We start from the raw sequence: 20,776 nt of genomic DNA, 5'->3' as shown, positions 1-20,776 counted from the left end.
TCGCACAAATTTACCAGATTCATAAATAAGCGAATATATGATATACAAGTTTATTCAATTTAGAATAATTCACAAACTCAAATTGATAAATAAACCCATTAATCTTTTGCTTATAAACAGTCAACTTTCTGCTCCTCTGTTGCTGCTGTGAGTTGCTGACATATTTTTTTTTTATTTGGTGTCATTTATGTAGCACTGATGCATTTACACAGCCTTTTACAGAGATTAATAATTATTCACAACCTCAGCAGAGTATGCAGTCTAAGGTCCCTATCACTTTCTGAATGGGAACACAGAACAGGTATCCACTGCAGTCCACCTTGGCATACAATAGCTAATGTGCCATTGACTCTATACGATACTAATAGTAACTGATTTGAAATGATAGACACTAAGTACAGGCAACTAAGTACAGTGAAAATCACCTGGAGATATTACTATTGTATTGCACTAGTCATATACGCTGAGTAAATCATCACTATTGTAAATTCTGGAGATACCTAATAGAAGAACAAAGTTACTAAAAGTGTATACAAGATAGATTATGATGAAATTGCTGTTGCCGAGGTTGCGGGTACACAAGTGTGTTTCCTCACTCTAATTTAAGGAGTCTCTGTTAAACTAACCGCTAATATCAGGCACTGTCGTAGGAGATATCTGTTAGATATATGTCTATTTTGACACTGACTTTATAGTAGGCAACAGTAAATGGGCAAGGGTGCTTTTCGGTTAGGGAATTATTGAGCCTTGAGATTTACTCATTATTAGTTTGGGATCTGATTGCCTGAAGCGCTGAAACAGTCAGTTTCTTGAATTGTAAGGCTCAGATACTCTGTGAGAATCGCTGTAGCTAATAATGAAATCTTACCTATTTCTGTTCTCAGTATATATTCCATGAAGACACAGTCCCTTATGTTTAAGTGTGTAATGTACAGCATTTAATAAATCACAAGACACGAGTAGTGTTTATAATAAAAATTTTATTGAGGCATTTTGTAATTTGTAATTGTCATCTGCATGGTTCTTGGAGAGGATCGCCTCTATGGGAATAAGATTAGATCCGACTAATACTTACCTGCTTTAAAAGCTACAAAAAAGAGAAACAGAAGAATATCATAATATATTTACCGTACAAACCAGGACTCATTCATCATAGGATCTCCTATTTAGTTAAACCTAAATGTATTTATTCCCATATTAGCTCTAATAGGTAACGATCAGTGTTGTACTAGAGTAGAGTCACATCGATTGGGTAAGCTTATACACTGATTGAAAAGATATAGGACAATATTGTAGCAATAATAATGCTACATTATTAACAACCAACAGAACTGTCCGAATTACATTGCAACATTTATATACAAGTAACAATTAAGCCCAGTAGAATCCAAGAGTAGGTAATAGAGTGTGAATAGATTTTAATATATCTTCTTTTTCTCCTTCTTTTCTATATTTTAGTGATTTTGTTTTTAATACATAGATAATAAAGTTTATTTTTATGGTGCCTTGATTGTGTGTGTCTTTCAAAAACTCGATTACTACTCAAAACTATATAGTGCGGGTTTTTTCTCCAAATCACTGATAGGTATTGTCCATAGTCACAGTAAGAAATCATCATATGATTGTTCTTTGCTTTGTCTATGGAGAATAAGGAAAGGGGATGTGTACTCCAAAATTACTCTATGATTTTTAAAAAAAAAAAAAAAAATATTTGCCAGCTCATTGACAATCCTTTAAATAAAGAAACATCTGTTTTAAAGGTTCACACTTATACAGAAATAGTCTTTTTCCACTGGCCTCTAATTTTTTTTTATTTTTATTTTACCTTCCCAGCTCTAGGATCTTTTTCAGCTGTATTTGGCAATGAATGGAAGGAGAAAACGGACAGAGATTTTGTACAGGTAATTTATGAATGAATTGATCAGTTGGTTAAACTTGAAAATGAAGGTTGTCAAATACTTTTTATCCAAATATAATGAACTATGTACAATGATGAATACAGGACCCATTTCTCTTTTACCTTGTGGTATTGTATGTAATATATTGGCAGGCCTTTTCATAAGTAGACCCAAATAGCATGAAAAATAATGGATATGTGATCTCTTATCCTGAAACCCAAGGCACAAATTGCCAGTTGAAGCAAATACTTTAAAGTAAAGTAGGTATGCATGCTTTTTTCCACAAATATCCTCAGTAGAAACCTACAAACCTACCTTTCGTTTTGTTGCCACTAAAATGTGTTACATTTTGTTTTTGCAGAAAAAGTAGCATTAGCCTTACCAGTAATATTCTAAAGGAGAACTAAGGCCTGTTTAAAGGCCCTCCAGAAATCTTTTGCCTGCCTCTTAAACTCCCAGTACTGATGCATTTGCCTTACCTCTGCATGGTTTCCATGCATCTGCAATTTTCTGGGGCCGTCGTGGCTATCACATCCAAGGAGCCAGCCAGTGGCTGTTTAAAAGTACTTTTATGGCAATACATTAGATTCCAACTAGAAAGCACAGTACATGGTACCTAGGGTATATGGACTAGCAGTTCCTTTTGAAGTATTTAATTTGCGAACCCAGAGTTTGCCTTTGAAAAGGCAAATAAAGGAAGACAAATAATTCCTCCTTCCTGCAATCTTTTCTAGAAAAATTTGATTACATATTATATATTTAATATTATATATTTTGTAAAAAAAAAAAAGTTAAATTCCCAATTATGCTTTGAAACATGAATTCAAGGTGAACAGATACAGGGTTACACAAATGGCCTCAAGTCACATGTGAACATCAGTGCCTTTGTTGCACAAAGTGCCACCGTCCTCCTTTAATTTGCAGTCCACCCCATTATGTGTACCTAGCACCTAATGCTGTCATCATGCAATAAATACACAAGTGCTGGAAGCATCTACAAATGTGTGTTATCCCACATGGCATTTAATTATTACAGCACAAGAGAAAAAACTGCCATAAAGCAGAAATTGTTGATTATTTTAATTATAAACAGTAAGTAATTAATAACTACTTATAATTGGACTTGATTTTTCTTCTTTAGTTTTGGAAGGATATTGTAGAAGATAATGAAGTACGTGACCTCATATATGATAAAAGTACATCTCAAGGTGAGCCTTTTCTTGGGTTTTTTTTTTTTAGTACTACTGCTTGTTTCCTCATTGTATGACTAGTATCACTTCAGTCACTCTTCAACATGGCACCAAAATAAAAATGTCAGCAACTGGCACAAGTTAAATGAGTTGCTGAAGCATCCCAAGTGTTGTTTGCTTAAAGGGGAATTTCAGCTAAATACTCAAAATGTAATTTTAGGAGGGGTAGAAAAAAGCTGTTCCCCGTGACATTGAGCCAAAATTCAGATTTTAAATTGGAATTTCAGTTTTTCTAGTGCAAAGAGCACAATTGTACACTCTGCACTAGCAATGCAGACCACCCTTTGACTTTCACTGAAGGTAGGTGCAGGGGGCAGCAAAGGAAAAGGATGCTTCAGGGCAGCCAGTGTCTAGAAATGCCTCTCAGACCTGTAAAGGAACACAGTGTGCTTATCCTTAATTTCTGCATATGAGTCATTTTATTCTGTGTTATGCCACTGTTTGGAACATGAAGCATAGTTACATTGTAAGATCCCTGTGTAGTACCAGCATTCTTTAACCACTCATTACATATTGAAGAATGGGGGGGAGTTGTAGTCTAGAGATATCGGAGACCCCAAGGTTAATAAGTAGTGGTATACAAGTACTGCCATATAACATACATACATCTTGCATAGTAATTTTGGTCCACCTTAAAGGGACATGAAATTTAATGAAATGAATCCCTAGAAATTTTAGCTTAAGACAGGATAACCATCAAATAGTTTATTGTAATATGGTCCTCAGAGATACTAAAGATTAACATAAAAAGAACTTTTTACTCCACCATACACTTCAACAATAAACCTTCTGTAGACTGTAGGAAGCATAGTAAACGTATATGATGATATTTAAAATGTATCTTTATTTTCCATTTGGTTCCTTATATCTGCCTGTAGCTTTTATGTTTGATTTGATTCATTTCTATGACAATACAGGATTTGGTTTTGGCTTTCAGAGTTGGGACTACTGAGGTGTTTAACCCCTTTGTGTTTATTTCTATTAGCCAAGTGGAAGTTAATTTTAGTGGCCTCTGATATGTGTCTAGGATGAATTTTTGGTGTTTTGGGTACACAGGTTTTCTTAATTTTTTTTTTCCTCCAGCAGGTTCCTCACCAGAATCCTTGTGGGAAGCTTTATTTCACCCACCTAGAAAATTGGGCATTAATGACATTGAAGGGCAGCGAGTTCTCCAGATAGCTGTTATTTTACGAAATCTTTCCTTTGAAGAAAGTAATGTTAAACTTTTGGCAGCTAACCGTACATGTCTGCGTTTTCTGTTACTGTCTGCTCACAGTCACTTTATTTCGCTAAGACAACTGGGGCTGGACACATTGGGGAATATTGCAGCAGAGGTAAGAAGTTGAGATTATGTGTACAATTGTATGTTGAATTTGAAGCATCCCTAGAAAAGTTATATTTAAATGTGCCCCTGTTAGGAGAAAACTGCACCAGCCCGGGGTACCTGTAGTGAGCGCTTCCTCCTTCCTGCTTCGTTTTCTGGCAAATTCCAGTGACCGGCGCATGCGCAGTAGAGTGAAAAGCCGACTTTTCTGTTTAAGTTCGGCTTTTCACTCTACTGCATATGCGCACGAGCGAAGCAGGAAGGAGGAAGTGCTGCAGCTACCCGGGGCTGGTGCTGTTCTCTCCGAACAGGGGCACCAGCCCGGGGTACAGGGTAGGCGATTTAAGTCACTTGGGGGTGCCTAACATTTTGGCATCCCCAAGTGACTTTGCCTTTCCTTCTCCTTTAAAGTGATCACCTCAGACCTTAACAGTTTCATACCAGTGTTCAGTATTAGGTGCCCTGTTTTACCAGACCTGGAGTTTTCTGAGTTGCAGTGCTTCATCGATGTCAGAAGTACAGTCAGTGTACCTTTCACTAGGTATTAAAAGTATTCACTAGGTATAAAAGTATTATTTTAGAAAAGAAAAAAGTCCCATTAGGCACCATGGTCTTACAGGTGTCAGAATGTACATAAGATTTGTAGCAGCCACGTTATCAGTAAGATATCACTCCCTGCATTGGCTAAGACACTTTTCTTTTTTTATGTAATATTCTAATATTTATGTGTTTATCATTTCAGCTTCAGTTAGACCCTGTTGACTTCAAAACCACTCACCTAATGTTCCATACTATTACAAAGTGTTTAATGTCAAGAGATAGATTCCTAAAAATGAGGGGTAAGGCATCAGTGTATTTGATAAATTATTTTGTGTTCTTGAGCTCTATTTCAAACATGAATAATGTTTTTGTCTTATAATGACAGGAATGGAAATTTTAGGCAATCTTTGTAAGGCTGAAGATAACGCAGTCCTTATTTGCGAATATGTGGATCAAGATAGTTACAAGGAAATAATCTGTCATCTTAGTTTACCGGATGTGTTGCTTGTAATATCTACCCTAGAAGTGCTGTATATGCTTACGGAACTGGGAGAAGTGGCCTGCGTGAAGATTGCAAATGTAGAAAGAAGTATAGGTAAGAAATTGTTTGTAAACTGTTTTGAATGTTATTTTCAGGGCATAATTCAAGTTTTAAAAGTCTTTTTTTTTTTTATTTTTTTTCTAACATTTAAAGCTGCAGAATTAACTTATATATACATTAATAGAAATGAGAGCACTGAGCAGTTTTTGACTAAGATAAGGTTTATATTTTCTTTAATATGTTCAAAATGTATTCTGCCTATTCTTTAATAAAAGAAGCCCTAAAGTGCAGGTATGGGATATGGCTGCCACCTCAGAGAAACTTTGGGAATAAGATAGGTAATGTAAAAGCATCAGGCAAATATTTTTATGGCAAATTTATAAAAAGCATGCAAAGACCATGTTATGATAGATGTAAAACAAGGGTTAATTTCTGATGTCAGTATCTCTCTAACAATAATAAATCTAAATTGTGTTATTCAGCTTGCTCTAATTTAAATCTAATTGTTTTCATTAAAAATATTTAGATACTTTGGTGTGTCTAATTTCTATGGACATACAGATGTTTGGGCCCGATGCACTTACAGCAGTTAAGCTTATTGAACATCAAAGTTCCAACAACCAAGTTGTTTCTGAAATCCGCCCTCAAACAGTGGAGCATGTTCCTTCTCCAGTTAATGCAGGCAATGTCCCAGGTTGGTTTTAATGCTAAATATTAAGGCTGCAGTATATTTTTATTTTCACCTTTGAATTGCCTTATAAATTGCTTGTTGAATCAGTGTGACATATTAAAATTATATTCCTACCATTTTCCTTTTTTTTTTCTATGTTTTGTCATAAAATAATACAGCAAAATGAGGAGCATATGTATTATTGTGCATTTAATATGATTTTTTAACTATGCAGTTTTGCATTGGCATGTTCAAGGTGTGCTTACTTTTACATAAAGATATAATTTCATTTTAATTTTTTATACATTTTTATTACCTTTAGTAAATATTGAAATGCTTTTCCATAGCTACACGTCCAGTACCAGCGCATGCAGCACCCCCTCCTGGAATTGTAGAAATAGACAGTGAAAAATTTGGCTGTCAATGGTGAGTATAGAACAGAACACTTAATATGCATGATAACAAATGCCAAGTAAAATTTGTAAATTTAGGGCAGTGGAACACCGAAAATGTGAAAGCAGGCATTTTCCTGTGATTAAGCTGAATCGCGGCTAATGTAATTTACTTGCTGCGATCAGCAGAACAATTGAAAAGGTAGCAAGATAGCAGCTCTCTGACACCTGTATGGATGAATGCAGCTTAGTTAAATCAAGCTACTGTATTATTACATAAAAAAAGATCATTTTTTAAAAAATTTAGAATTATTTCATTAAAATGGGCTCTATGGGAGATGACCTTCCTATAATTCAAATCTTTCCAGATAATGGGTTTCCAGATAATGGATACCATACCTGTACTATTATTTTACTCAGGAAAATTGTGATACAAAATGTATGCTTTTGTAAAAAAAAAAGTCACTGTGATTTAAATTTGAGCGAATATATTGTGTCTTCACCGTCTTTTTTTGTTTTGTTTTTTTTACCTTTGTAGGTTAAATGCACATTTTGAAGTTTGCCCTGACAGCTCAGTTTCACGATCAGAAATGTATTCTGAATACCTCTCAACCTGCAGCAAACTAGCTCGTGGTGGTATCTTAACATCATCTGGTTTTTACAAATGTCTTAGGTATGGCGTTTTTCACATTTTAATTGTTATAACCTGTTTCAGGGTATTTTTGTTGGAGCTTTGGGGTATTCTTTGATTAAAATAAAGTGCACCATTGCCATATATTTATATTTTAAAGGTGCCAGCTAGCTTTTCTGTTTAATGTGTAGTTAGCTTCTCAAGTAAGAGGCTCCTTGTATGAAAATATGTTGTAAAACAATGCTTTTTTTTTTTTTCATTCTTCATAGTATTAAATGAACATTATCAGAGGTAAACCTAGTTATGAATGACTGTATAATAAAGGAATACTGTCATGGGAAAACAGGTTTTTTTTTCAATCATATAATAAAGCTTCTCCATGAGAATCCTGCATTGAAATCCATTTTTCAAAAATGAAAACAGATTTTTTTTTATATTTAATTTTGATGTTTCACATATATCGAGCTATATTCTTCATTTCCCAGAGTTCCACAGCCATGTGTCCTGTGCTCTAATAAACTTCAGTCGCACTTTACTGCTGAGCTGCATGTTGGAGTGATATCACCCCCCTCCCAGCAGCTGATCAGCAGAACAATGGGAAGGTAGCAAGATAGCGGCTCCCAGTAGATATCAGAACAGTACCCAATAACCCAAGTCCGGCTTTGGACTCCTCCTGTTACATGGGAGTAGGAGAAACAGTAGTTTACCTGAAAGCAGTTCTAATGTGTAGCACTGGCTCCTTCTGAAAGCTCAAACTCAGGCACAATGCACTGAGATGGCGCCTACACACCGATATTACAGCTTAAAAAAATACATTTGTTGCTTCAAGAATAAAATTTTAAATGTTAGAGTGAATTATTTGCTATGTAAACAGTGTAATTTAGAAATAAAAAGTACACCATAAAAATCATGTCCATATCCCTTTAACATTTGAAATGTGAAAGTTAGCTAAAATGTAATTTGTTTTATATGTACTTTTATCGGTTTGTTTTTGTTTTTTTAAAGGTCTGTATTTGCAAACCATAATATTAAAAGAGTGGAGGACCCAAACAATAATGGGCAAGCTCACATTCATGTTGCTGGAGTAAGAAGAAGGGCCATACCACTTCCTGTTCAAATGTACTATCAACAGCACCAGCCAGCATCTGTTGTCCGGGTTGATGTGGTTTCGGATGTTGCTGGAAAAAATCCATCAGGTTAATACTTTTTATTTTTAGTGCAAACAAAAAGGACCAGCTTGTGGCCCCATATAATGGAAAAGTTAAAACAGGCTCTAACCAAAACATTTTTCTCTTGAATTGACATACCAGTTATATAAAACCTATGCAAATTATAATATTTCTTCCGAAGGGAAGTGTTTTTTCTTTATTTTTAATAGCATTGTGTTTGCTGGAATCCCTGGTATGTTTAGCTTGCCTTTTATATTTGGTCTTAAAGGAGCAAGTTATTGATTTTACCTAATATATTTTTTTTTTTATGTAAAAATGATTTTTGCCAAAGAAGTTTTGTTTTTTATTGCAGCATTTTTGTTATTAAATTTGCTGTGTTCATGCAACTTTTATGTCTGAAAAAAAGCTCAACCAGTCGGTTGCATTGATAATACATATTCATAACCTGCTCCCGAAAGACCTATTAAAAAACCTGCTTTGTACAAAGGGTTCAAAATGGCAGACTAGGTAAACATTACATGGGAATTTCCTGGTGTTAATGTCTTTTTAACAAAGCTCATCACAGTTAGAGGTTAGAGAAGCTTTCAGTAACACATTTATTGCCTCCCCCCAAAAGCATACATTATTTAAACTCATCTTGCCAATTGTAATTTCTGTGGTATAGATCCTAGATGTCGGCAATTTTCTCTTTGGGTTTGTCTTATGGAGATTATAAAAGTGCTGGTTGTATGTTTATTTTTTGTTAAACTTACTAGCTTACCTTGCAGACTTTCCCCCATTTTCTGTCTGGCATTCTGGATATATGCTTCCTTGTTACAGCCCACAGACCAACTATTCTGTAATAATCTGATTGTGATAAACTAGAAAGCTCATGGGGGGTTATGTAATAAGTGTGCAAAACTTGCCACTGGTCTGTTCACCTATAACAACTAATCAGCAGGTATAATTTACTGGTCACCTGTTCACATGCAAATTGGGCATAGGCACCTTAAAGGAATCGTTCAGTGTAAAAATGAAACTGGGTAAAATAGACTGCATAAAATAAAAAATGTTTTCAATATAGTTTGTTTAGACAAAAATGTAATCTATAAAGGCTGGAGCGGGCAGATGTCTAACATAATGGCCAGAACACTACTTCCTGCTTTCAGCTCTCTAAGCTGTTAGCAGTCAGTAACCAATCAGTGACTTGAGGGGGGGCATATGGGACATAACTGTTCAGCTAGTTTGCTTTTGAATCTGACCTTCATGCTCACTAACTGTTATGACCTATGTGGCCCCCCCCCTAAAGTCACTGACTGACAAACAGGTTAGAGAGCGGAAAGAAGGAAGTAGTATTCCGGCTATTATGTTACACATCTTCTCACTCCAGCCATTATAGATTACATTTTTGCCTAACTAAAAATATTACAAACATTTTTTATTTTGCACAGTCTATTTATTTTACCCAGTTTCATTTTTACATGGAACTGTTCCTTTAAATGGCATTCTCCATTAGAAGGTCACGTAGCTTATGCATACAGATAACATAAATTTGAGTCTTCTTAGGTATTTACCAGTAATAAACACACATCGGCTGGAAAATTTGTGGGTCTTGAAAGGGTACAATAAATTATATGTATATTGTTCTAGTTTGAACATAAGGGAGCCTAAGCATAGTTCTTTTGAATGTTATAATGCCATTACATGCTTACGTTTTTTGAATAATATATATCTAATCTAATATATATCTAATACATATATATGATGTCCTAAAGGTATTTTGAATGTAATATAGAATCTTGTATATTTACAGGAATGCAGCAGGGAGTAGCAAACCATTTTCAGAGAGTTCAAGCAAGCAATCAAGTTCCCACTTTAAACACAACACAGATATCTCTTCCTATACAAGGTGTCCATACTGTGACACAAAATCCTTTAAGCCAAGTCCAGCATCAACAGAATCCAACAGTGACTCTTATACAAAATAAAACACCAATTTCTTGTGAAGTTAAGGCCACCGTAATACAAGGGTCTGTCCCACATTCATCAGTCCCTGTTAGCATTGCTTTGGGAAGTTCTACACAAGCTTCTATTGTTCAGAATCACAGTGGCATAGGACAGCAATCCTCTGTTACTGTAGTAGGATCTCAGGCATTGTTTCACCATCCATCTGTTCTTCAGCCACAATCTGCATTGCATGCTGTAGTACCTGGTCAGATTACATCAGGAACTCCTGTTGCAGTTATTCAGCAAACTGTTCCACAAGGTCACATATTTGGGAGAGTGCAGAATATTTCACAAGGTTCATCAGCTCTTTCTCAAGCTCAGCAATTAGTCCCCACATCATCCCAAACTGTACAGGTCACTTCTCAGCAAAGTCCAGCTTCCAACCAGCAAAAAGATACCGTCATCATAACACCCCAGCAATATGTGACAACTACTTCATCCAATATTGTAACTGCAACCACAGTGCAGAATTTCCAGGTTGCCCCTGGGCATGTTGTTACTATAGCTGGGGTCCAAAATCCACAAGCTTCTAGGATTGGCTTCCAGAACATTGCTCCAAAACCTCTCTGTTCCCAGCAAGTTTCATCAACCGTAGTACCACAAACTCTCCAACAGCAACAACAGCAGCAAAGTGTAGTGATTGTAAGTCAACCAGCTCAGCACGGTCAGGCTTATGCACCAGCTATTCACCAAATTGTTCTTGCTAATACAGCTGCAATTCAGACCGGACAAACTGTTCAGCTCCCTGGGCAACCTAGTATATCCCCATCCTCATCTTCACCCATGCCAACTACCAATAACCAGCTCCCACCTCTAATGACCTCTCCTCCAACCACGCCAGTGTCACAAGGACCTCCTCCTACTGTTAGCCAGATGCTTTCTGTTAAACGACAGCAGTCACCAGCACCTCCAGTCACCACTCCACAGCAGCAGGCACAAGTTCCACAACAGACACAAACGCAGACCCAACAGCAGCCCCCTCAGCAGGTACAAGTACAGGTCCAGCAACAGCAGCAAACAACTTCTGGGGTTGGACTGCCCACTCCAGGGGAATCAAGCCTCATAAAGCAACTGTTGCTTCCAAAACGGGGACCTTCAACACCTGGTGGAAAACTTATACTTCCTGCACCTCAGATACCACCTCCAAATAACGCAAGAGCGCCCAGTCCTCAGCTGGTATATCAAGTAGCCAATAATCAAGCACCTTCCTTTGGAGTGCAAGGGCAGCCAACACCTCAGCAAATACTGGTTGGCCAACAAAATGTGCAATTGGTCCAAAGTGCAATGCCGAATCAAACTGCGGTTCAAACTGTTCCGATCTCCAATTTACAGATCTTGCCAGGACAGTTGATCTCAAATTCCCCAGCAACAATTTTCCAAGGAACTACTGGCAATCAAGTTACTATAACTGTTGTGCCAAATACAAGTTTTGCTACTGCAACGGTAAGCCAGGGAACTGCACCACAGATTATTGCACCGATGAGTGGGACACAAACTGGAGTTGGGCTTCAGGTACAAACGATTCCTGCTACCCTCACACAATCAGCAGGCCATTTATCAGGGTCTGCTGCTTCTCCCCCATTTAAAGGTGACAAAATCATTTGCCAAAAGGAGGAGGAAGCAAAGGAAGCAACAGGACTACATGTCCATGAACGTAAAATTGAAGTTATGGAAAATCCCTCTTGTCCAAAAGCTTCTGCAAACACCAGCAATGGGGAAACTAATGAAAATGAAGTGCAAATAGGAAATATTATGAATGGGAAAAAGTATGACTCAAGTCTACCTCCTTCAAACTCAGGGAAAACTCAAAAGGAGACCAGTTCAAATTCACTGGTCACAAATGGGTCATCTGTGGAATTGGGGGAAAATGGAATTTCTGGAAAGCAGAACTCTGAGCTGACTGATATGCAGGAGACAAAAATTGATTTAAAAAAACCACAGGTCAATGGGATTTGTGATTTTGATAAGGCAGATGGATCTCATTTGAGCAAAAACATTCCAAATCACAAAGCTTCCAATCACGTAGGAAATGGTGACATATCTCCAGTGGAGCAACAAGAACTCTTGGATTCTTCTCAACTAGTAACAGCCAAAGGTGATCAAGTAGAAAAACTTTCAAATGGACCTGTATTAACCAATAGAGCCCAGGATGCTTCAAATTTAGCAATCCAGATACGTTGTAATTCAACAGATTTACCCAATGGACCTATAGTTTCAAGTTTGAATTCAGATGTGCCTCAGCAACGTCCGTCTGTACTTGTTTCAACACAATCTACAGCTTCTGTTTTACCAGGTCATCAAGTTATAGCATTTCCCCATACAGGGCAAAGAGTTTCTCAGCCTGTCCTTTCTGCCGACGTTCGGCCTACAAATGGCACAACAGATTGCAAGACTGTTAAAAGACCTGCAGAGGATAATGATAGGGAGTCTGTTCCTGTTATTCCAAATAAAGTGGGAGTGAGGATTGTTACAATCAGTGACCCCAACAATGCTGGCTGCAGCGCAACAATGGTCGCTGTGCCTGCTGGAGTTGATCCGAGCACTGTAGCTAAAGTAGCAATAGAAAGTGCTGTTCACCAAAAACAGCAGCATCCACATACTTTTGTACAGACTATGGTTGCACAGGTAAGTCTGGTATTTATTTATTTTTAAACATGCATAAAATAAATGTTACTGCAAAGTTATTTGTACATTTTATTTCATGCACCAAGGGGTGCAACCTTGGACATCATTTTTAGCTCTATGTTTGTATTAGACTATTTAGGTGGGTGCAGGAAAATGTATCAATTGATCCAAGCAAACAGTAAAATTTTGTATGTTGGTACTTAATAATGTCAAACCCTAGACCAGGGATCCCCAACCAATGGCTCTTGAGCAACATGTTATTTTTTTTTTATTTATTTCTGGCTTAGTGGCAAGCTTTGGTTGAATTAAAAGAAGTTGTAATACCAAACAGAGTTTCCTGTGGGCTGATTGTCTGCATAGAGACTGCCTAATAGCCAAATACAGCCCTTATTTGGCACCTCCCTGAACTTTGTTGTGTTGCTACCCAAGTCTTTTTATTTTTGACAGTGACTCGTGATTAAGAAAGGTTGGGGACCCCTGCCCTTTAATACTCTCTCTAAATCACAAAAATGTTGCTCTTTGTGATTTTTTTTTTTTTTTTTAATTTTTGAGTGACTTAAGAACAAAAAGGCAGGTATGTCCTGCAATGACCAAGTGGAAGCTGTAAACACAATACAATTAAGAATTTGTAGAAAAGAAGCACAAGGTTTAATGCTGATACTTTCTGAAAAAAGTGTTACTCCTGCAAAAGGTTTACCACATTTAATCATAGGATTTATTCTTATTTACAGTGATTTAATTGGTCAAGAATCTGAATGGTCTTGCAAAGCATGGTGTAGATAAATCTTGTTATTCTGGAAAACTAATTTTTCCTGACTTGATTAATTATGGACAAAATTGGGCAATTGTGATATTAGCCAGGCAAGACAATACAATACTGGTACTGTCTGGCTAAAACCACACAGGTCATTTGACACGACAAGATCACTGCACAGTAATTTTATCATTTATACATATATATAAACCTATCTCATAACCTACATACATAAACTTATTCTCATGCAAGGGCATCTGTCATACAAAAAATCTTTTTCCCACTGAAGGTGTGGGTTAATAGAGGCTACAATCCAGTTAGAGTGAGCAATACTAGTTTTGGCAGCAAATGTCAAGTGCTGTGAAGGGAGCTCAGCATAATACAGGCTACAGGCATTTTGTGCCTAATATACTATTTTTTACCCCAACCAGTGTGTGTGCTCTTTTAGTCTTCTCCTGGGGTGGAGCAATAATTTTGCTGTGACATAATAGGAAATGCCATTTCTAGTATATGTTCATTACATTTTTTTGGTGGTTTTAAAGTTATTAGTAAATGTAATTGCTATTAAAAGCAGTATTTGTCTAGCGGTTTACATTATCTGCGCTGCTGGTGCAGAGATGATTCCTGAAACAGGAGTCAGACCTGGAGGAGAACTGACGTCTACATTGTTTCAAGAGTCAGATCTAGAGAACAGAACGGGATAAACAAATACTGCTTTCAATAGCAAATACATGTAAAATAATTGTCCAGAATTTTTAATGAATATATATTGGAAAGTAGGTCAGAGTACACTGTCTTTTAAATATATAATTAACAGTTTTTCGGTAGCATGCTTCGTTAGAGAACATGGCCCTTTAGAAAACGATGTTTTATTTTGCTTGATGAGGTATGTCCCTTATGCAAGAGCCCGTCTGCTATCCTAGCACCTGGGTGTCTCTAATATGTATTTTTCTGCTACAGATTCAGAGGGTAAGGACTGTTGGGTTTGTTCCTAGATAGTTTATCAGGAGGGAAGTAATAAGAATGCTGAAAGGGCTGCTTTGAGTTATTTCTGAAGCCAGTTTAAAAGAATGCTGTTTTCAAAGAACTTCAGCAATTTCCTCTTTTGTGCTGTTATATTTAATTATCACAACTGGCCAACAGCCAGATATGAGCAGTATAAAACTGTTAATGCTTTTAAAATGTGTAATAATTTAAAAAAAAAAAAAAAAAAAAAAAACGCAAAATTGCTGTGGGTGTGTACTTAGTTTTTTTGGGGAGCAGTTTACATCAAGTTAAAGATATTTGAAATATTTCTGGAATAACTGTTTTACAACATGAGGCCATGATTTTTTTTGCAGACGGTTTATTTTATATGTGCTTTTTTTGTCTGCAGAAAAAAAACTGATCAGTGCTTTTGTCAAATAAACGGCTAACAACAAATTCCGCCATTTTATGTTCTCTTGTTACTATACAACCTCTTACATAAAAGTAGCTTGAAATTTATGGCTACTGGCATTCCCTGAACGTGCCCACTAAGCCTTTTAAAGGAGTGAGGGGATTATTTGTGTCTCCCTTTTGTTGAGCAAGTTACACATGCACTTTTGTATAAGAACTTTGTGTTCTCTTAACTCGTGCAATGTGACAGTGCACCACATTGTGTGTGGGTTTTTAGATAAAGGCATTATAGGAGATTCCAGCAAGAGATCCAGTAGATTTATTCAACAGGTCATAGACGGGCTTTAATTTCTGTAGGTATTTTATAGATACTTTTAAAACACTTAATATAAACTGCCATTGGTTCATTTGTGAAGATTCTCATTCATCCAGGTCATGGTATTATCTGTAGTAATAAGTAAAATCAACTGGACTTGCTGTGTTTTTTCTTGAAGATGTTTTGCAAAAGATCTTGTACAATGATCTTCCTGGTATAAATACCTTGGAATGTTGCTCCAGTCAGCATAGTCTGTTCATCATTACCAGCATGGGATCAGGGATCGTATGAAGGTGAGGTGTTGATTGTATTAGCAAGATTGGAGCTTCCCTTCCAGGGAGAGGTGCCAAAACAGCATTGCATGTGGCAGACAATAGATGTCACACCGCCTCCCCTGCCTCAGGCGAAACTGGGCACAGACGAAAACATGGTATCCTATAAAGTTACAACCCTATTCACATGCAGTACACATCTATTGTCTGCCACAAACAATGCTGTTTTGGCACCTCTTCCTGGAGGGGATAATAACACCTCAAAGCTCCAATCATGCTAATGCTGGTGGTGACAAACAGATTATGCTGATTGGAGCAACATTCCAAGGTATTTATACCAGGAAGATCATTGTACAAGATCTTTGGCAAAACATCTTCAAGAAAAAACACAGCAAGTCCATCTGTATTGACTTATTACTACAGATATGCCATTGGTTCATTCAGAAATGCGTTTTAGTGATTACATTGGCGAATAATGTAATTTACAAATCTGATGTAAGGTTTTGTGTGTGTGTTTATGTGACATACATTGTATACTCATTTTTTCAGAGCACTCCTGTAACAACTCTGCCAGCATTGCAAGTACAAGGCCACCTTGTCAGTTCTCAGCCGTCTCCATTTCCGGTAACCACATCAGTTCACCACGTGGAGCAAGTGAAGAAACCAGGACAGAATTTCATGTGCTTGTGGCAATCATGCAAAAAGTAGGTGCTTTTTGATTTTCTTCTACAAGGGACTTTTTGTAGTTTGGGTCCATCCTTAAAAATGGATGAATATCATCATAAAGCTTTGCTATAATATCTTGAATTGGGCTTTGTACAGTAATCCCTAACTAATATAGGAACTCATTTTGGTTTATTGGTTCCAACAGACAAGTAGAAGACGAGAAGGATTTTTCCTGCGAATTGTATGCCTCTAATTACCAGCCACTTTCAGCTGCTCATGCTTCCAGTAGTGACAGAGCACTTGCCTATTTGTGGCACTAGCTGGTTGTTCAAACAGTTATATTTGTGTGTTACAGCATTAATTAATATTTGTTTTTCCTCTTTTTCTGTAAGATGGTTTGAAACACCGTCACAGGTTTTCTACCATGCTGCAACAGAACATGGAGGTAAAGATGTGTATCCTGGGCAGTGTATGTGGGAAGGTTGTGAACCCTTTCAGCGGCAGAGGTTTTCTTTCATCACCCACTTACAGGTAAACCCATTGCATTTCTCTAGCTGAAACATTCAAATCGTGACCTGATCATGTCACAGTGGTTGAAATAGGATTTTAAGGGCAGTTGTGTGGCAGAAATCATAATCATAATATTTCTTTTATTTATGTAATGACCAAAATTGAGTAACATTCAGCTGATATAAACCAAAATAATACAAAATATTTTCAAATCAAATACTTGAAGGCTGGTTTTACAAAGTGAATCCCCATTTATCTTCTTTTAAAGGAACAGTAACACCAAAAAATTAAACAGTTTTAAAGTAAATTAAATATAATGTACTGTTGCCTTGCACTGGTAAAAGTTGTGTTTTTGCTACAGTAACTCTACTATAGTTTATATAAATACCCCGCTGTGTAGCCATGGGGGCAGCCATTCAAGCTGGAAAAAAGGAGAAAAGGCACAGGTTACATAGCAGATAACGGATAAGCTCTGTAGAATACAATAGTGTTTTATCTGTTATCTGCTATGTGCCTGTGCCTTTTCTCCTTTGAATGGCTGCCCCCATGGCTACACAGCTGCATTCTTTATATAAACCATAGCAGTGTTTCTGAGGCAAACACCCCAGTTGTACCAGTGCAGGGCAGCAGTACATTATATTGGAATTTCTTTTATACACTTGAATTTTTTGGTGTTACTGTTCCTTTAAGCTTATCCTTAAAGGGATACTATCATGATTTTTGTGGTATACATTTTTTACATAGCAAATAATTCACTTTCCCATTTAAAATTGTATTCTTGAATCAGCAAATGTATTTTTTTAGATGCAATATTGGTGTGTAGGCGCCATCTCAGTGCATTTTGCCTGAGTCTGAGCTTTCAAAAGGAGCCAGCGCTACCCATTAGAACTGCTTTCAGATAACCTATTGTTTCTTCTACTCCCATGTAATAAGGGATAGGATACATGAATACATTGCAAATCACAATACTATAAGTTTGTGCCAGCATGGTTTTATGCGTAACAGATCTTGCCAGACTAATTTAGTCGCCTTTTATGAGGAGGTGAGCAGGAACCTTGATGCTGGAGTGGCTGTATGTATGTATATCTTTATTTATAAAGCGCTACTTATGTACGCAGCGCTGTACAGTAGAATACATTAATACAAACAGGGAATTAAGATAATAATAGATAAATACAAAGTATAACAATAAATACAGATAGATACAAGATAAATACAGTTGCAATAAGTTAAGAGTCAAAGACACAAGAGGATGGAGGTCCCTGCCCCGTAGAGCTTACAATCTATATAATGACATCTACTTGGACTTTGTTAAAGGGTTTGATACGTTACCTCACAGAAGGTTAAAGGGGGGGGGGGGGGGAGAGGAGCAAGCAGAGCAGGAATGGACTGCCTGTAGTGCATTGTAAAAATGTATGCTATATATGCCCTTTAATGATAAAATTGAGGAATATTGGCGTAGAACATAATATTTGTATTTGGATAGAAAACTGGCTGAAGGATAGATTACAGAGAGTGATGGTAAATGGTGATGCTAAATGGGCCGGTGGTCCCACAGGGGTCAGTCATTGGTCCTTTGCTTTTTAACTTGTTTATTAATGACCTGGAGGTGGGCATAGACAGTACTGTTTCTGCTGACGACACTAAATTGTGCAAAACTATCAGTTCCATGCAGGATGCTGCCACTTTGCAGAGCGATTTGATTAAATTGGAAAACTGGGCAGCAAAATGGTAAATAAGGTTCAATTATATGTGCAATGTTATGCACTTTGGTAGAAATATTAAAAATGCAAGTTATATACTTAATGGTTGTGTGTTAGGGGTATCCTTAATGGAGAAGGATCTGGGTTTTTTTTGTAGATAACAAGTTGTCTAATTCCAGGCAGTGTCATTCTGTGGCTACTAAAGCAAATAAAGTGCTGTCTTGTATAAAAAAGGGCTCAAGTGCAGATTTGGGCTCCTGTCCCTAAGGAGGATATTAATGAGCTGGAGAGAGTGCAGAGACTGCAACTAAACTGGTAAAGGGGATGGAAGATTTAAGCTATGAGGTTAGACTGTCGAGGTTGGGGTTGTTTTCTCTGGAAAAGAGGTGCTTGCGAGGGGACATGATTACTCTGTACAAGTACATTAGAGGGGATTATAGGCAGATATATGTTTTTGGTGACTATTAATATGCGTAGTCATGAAACTTTGAGGGTGGATTTAATATTTAATGTATCTTTATGAATGTCTGTTTATCATTACTTAATATATCAGTTTTGTGTTTGGTGAGTTTATTTTTTTAATTAAAATATGTCTACAGGACAAGCACTGCTCGAGAGATGCTCTACTAGCTGGACTAAAGCAAGAGGAGCAAGGACATCAAAAACCTTCCAATAAGTAAGACACAACCTTATAACTTAGTTAAGATAATCTTGATTATTTAATCATTCATGAAACAAATATTTTTATCATGACTATATTTCTAATAATTGAGTTTCAAAAGAAGCTTAAAATACATATTTTTTTTTTACAGTCGTTTCTGTATAAATAGATGTATCCTGTTAGACAAGGCAGTACAATTCACATTCACGCTCATTTTCAGATCTATCAATGTAGCACAAGTGTAGAACTTAGGTGAGAAACCCTGAGCAGGAAGATTGCCATGTTGCGAAGGTGCTAGTGGCAGACAGATTCATTTTTAATAAAGGACACGTGCCATAGGCTTAAGGTCTTAACTGCACAGTTGCTTGAAAATATGTATTAAATATATGCATACATGTATTAAATATCCAGTTTTCCTCTCAGACAACCTTCTGCAGGTGCTTCGTCAACCCCCAGAGCACAGAAGGCCATTGTAAACCATCCCAGTGCTGCCCTCATGGCGCTGAGGCGGGGATCAAGAAATTTGGTCTTTAGAGACTTTACAGTAAGTACAGTAAGGTCCCAGGCCTCTAACCCTCTGCTTCACTTTACAACGCGGCATATGTGATTTCAGATTCAGGTTGTTCTCATTGTGTTAATGTATTTATTTCTTTTCTGAAGGATGAAAAAGAGGGACCAATCACAAAACACATCCGATTAACAGCTGCCTTAATATTAAAAAATATTGCAAAACACTCAGAGCGTGGGCGCAGGTAAGTGGCTTCTAAATGTTAGATAAACATATTCTGAATCTGAAAATGACATATTTATCAAAGTAACTTGGTCCAATATTTTAAGTCTACTAAAAAATCAATAAAATATTAATTAAACCCAATAGGATTGTTTTGCATCCAATAAGGATTATTTATATCTTAGTTGGGATCAATTACAAGGTACTGTTTTATTTCTACAGAGAAAAAGGAAATCAGTTTTAAAATTCTGAATTATTTGATTAATATGCAGTCTATGGGGGAAAGGCTTTTCATAATTCAGAGCTTTCTGGATAACGGGTTTCTGGATAAGGGATCCCATACCTGTGTGTGTGTGTGTGTGTGTGTGTGTGTGTGTGTGTGTGTGTGTATATATAGTACCAAAAAAATGCACTGGAACAAGAACAGCACTCCAGATGAAGGTTTCTGTGTGAGACTGAAACGTTGAGTAATAAACCTTTCTATTTTTGCATTTACATTTTGCTCACAATTCTTTAAATCCTATGAGTGCTGTCCTTGTTCCAGTTAAAAAAAAAATATATATGTATGTATATCTGAGGACTGGTTATTTCATTAACTGCCTTCTCCCCTCCTATTGATGCCTACAAGAACCAGGTAGTTGGAAACTGAAAGCTACTTGCCATATTTAGTGCAAGAAATAACAAAATACATTTCTTAATGAATCTGTACCAAAAAGTGTGTTTTTGGTTCAAGCCCTATTTAGTGTCCTTATGGTGAAAAA

The 20,776-nt window shown here is 36.9% G+C and overlaps 1 protein-coding gene across 2 annotated transcripts in view; it reads left to right on the top strand.

Annotated features, from left to right (window-relative positions):
• arid2 (AT-rich interaction domain 2) overlaps positions 1 to 20,776 on the top strand; it is a 52,865-nt gene that overhangs the window by 28,339 nt on the left and 3,750 nt on the right. The window contains exons 6-20 of one of the 2 annotated variants that reach the window (XM_002932805.5): positions 1,834 to 1,901; positions 3,040 to 3,106; positions 4,235 to 4,482; positions 5,215 to 5,311; positions 5,398 to 5,607; positions 6,080 to 6,247; positions 6,571 to 6,649; positions 7,154 to 7,288; positions 8,252 to 8,442; positions 10,208 to 13,026; positions 16,295 to 16,449; positions 16,804 to 16,942; positions 19,224 to 19,300; positions 19,709 to 19,829; positions 19,946 to 20,037. In XM_002932805.5, the coding sequence (XP_002932851.1) occupies positions 1,834 to 1,901; positions 3,040 to 3,106; positions 4,235 to 4,482; positions 5,215 to 5,311; positions 5,398 to 5,607; positions 6,080 to 6,247; positions 6,571 to 6,649; positions 7,154 to 7,288; positions 8,252 to 8,442; positions 10,208 to 13,026; positions 16,295 to 16,449; positions 16,804 to 16,942; positions 19,224 to 19,300; positions 19,709 to 19,829; positions 19,946 to 20,037 (4,666 nt within the window). Of the gene's footprint in view, positions 1 to 1,833; positions 1,902 to 3,039; positions 3,107 to 4,231; positions 4,483 to 5,214; positions 5,312 to 5,397; positions 5,608 to 6,079; positions 6,248 to 6,570; positions 6,650 to 7,153; positions 7,289 to 8,251; positions 8,443 to 10,207; positions 13,027 to 16,294; positions 16,450 to 16,803; positions 16,943 to 19,223; positions 19,301 to 19,708; positions 19,830 to 19,945; positions 20,038 to 20,776 lie in introns of both variants that reach the window. The other variant, XM_018092278.2, reaches the window with a different exon arrangement.

This window comes from Xenopus tropicalis, chromosome 3, assembly GCF_000004195.4.
Source record: "Xenopus tropicalis strain Nigerian chromosome 3, UCB_Xtro_10.0, whole genome shotgun sequence".
Classification (NCBI taxonomy): domain Eukaryota; kingdom Metazoa; phylum Chordata; class Amphibia; order Anura; family Pipidae; genus Xenopus; species Xenopus tropicalis.
Note: the sequence above shows the minus strand (reverse complement) of the source record. Positions and strands in the feature narration are given on the sequence as shown.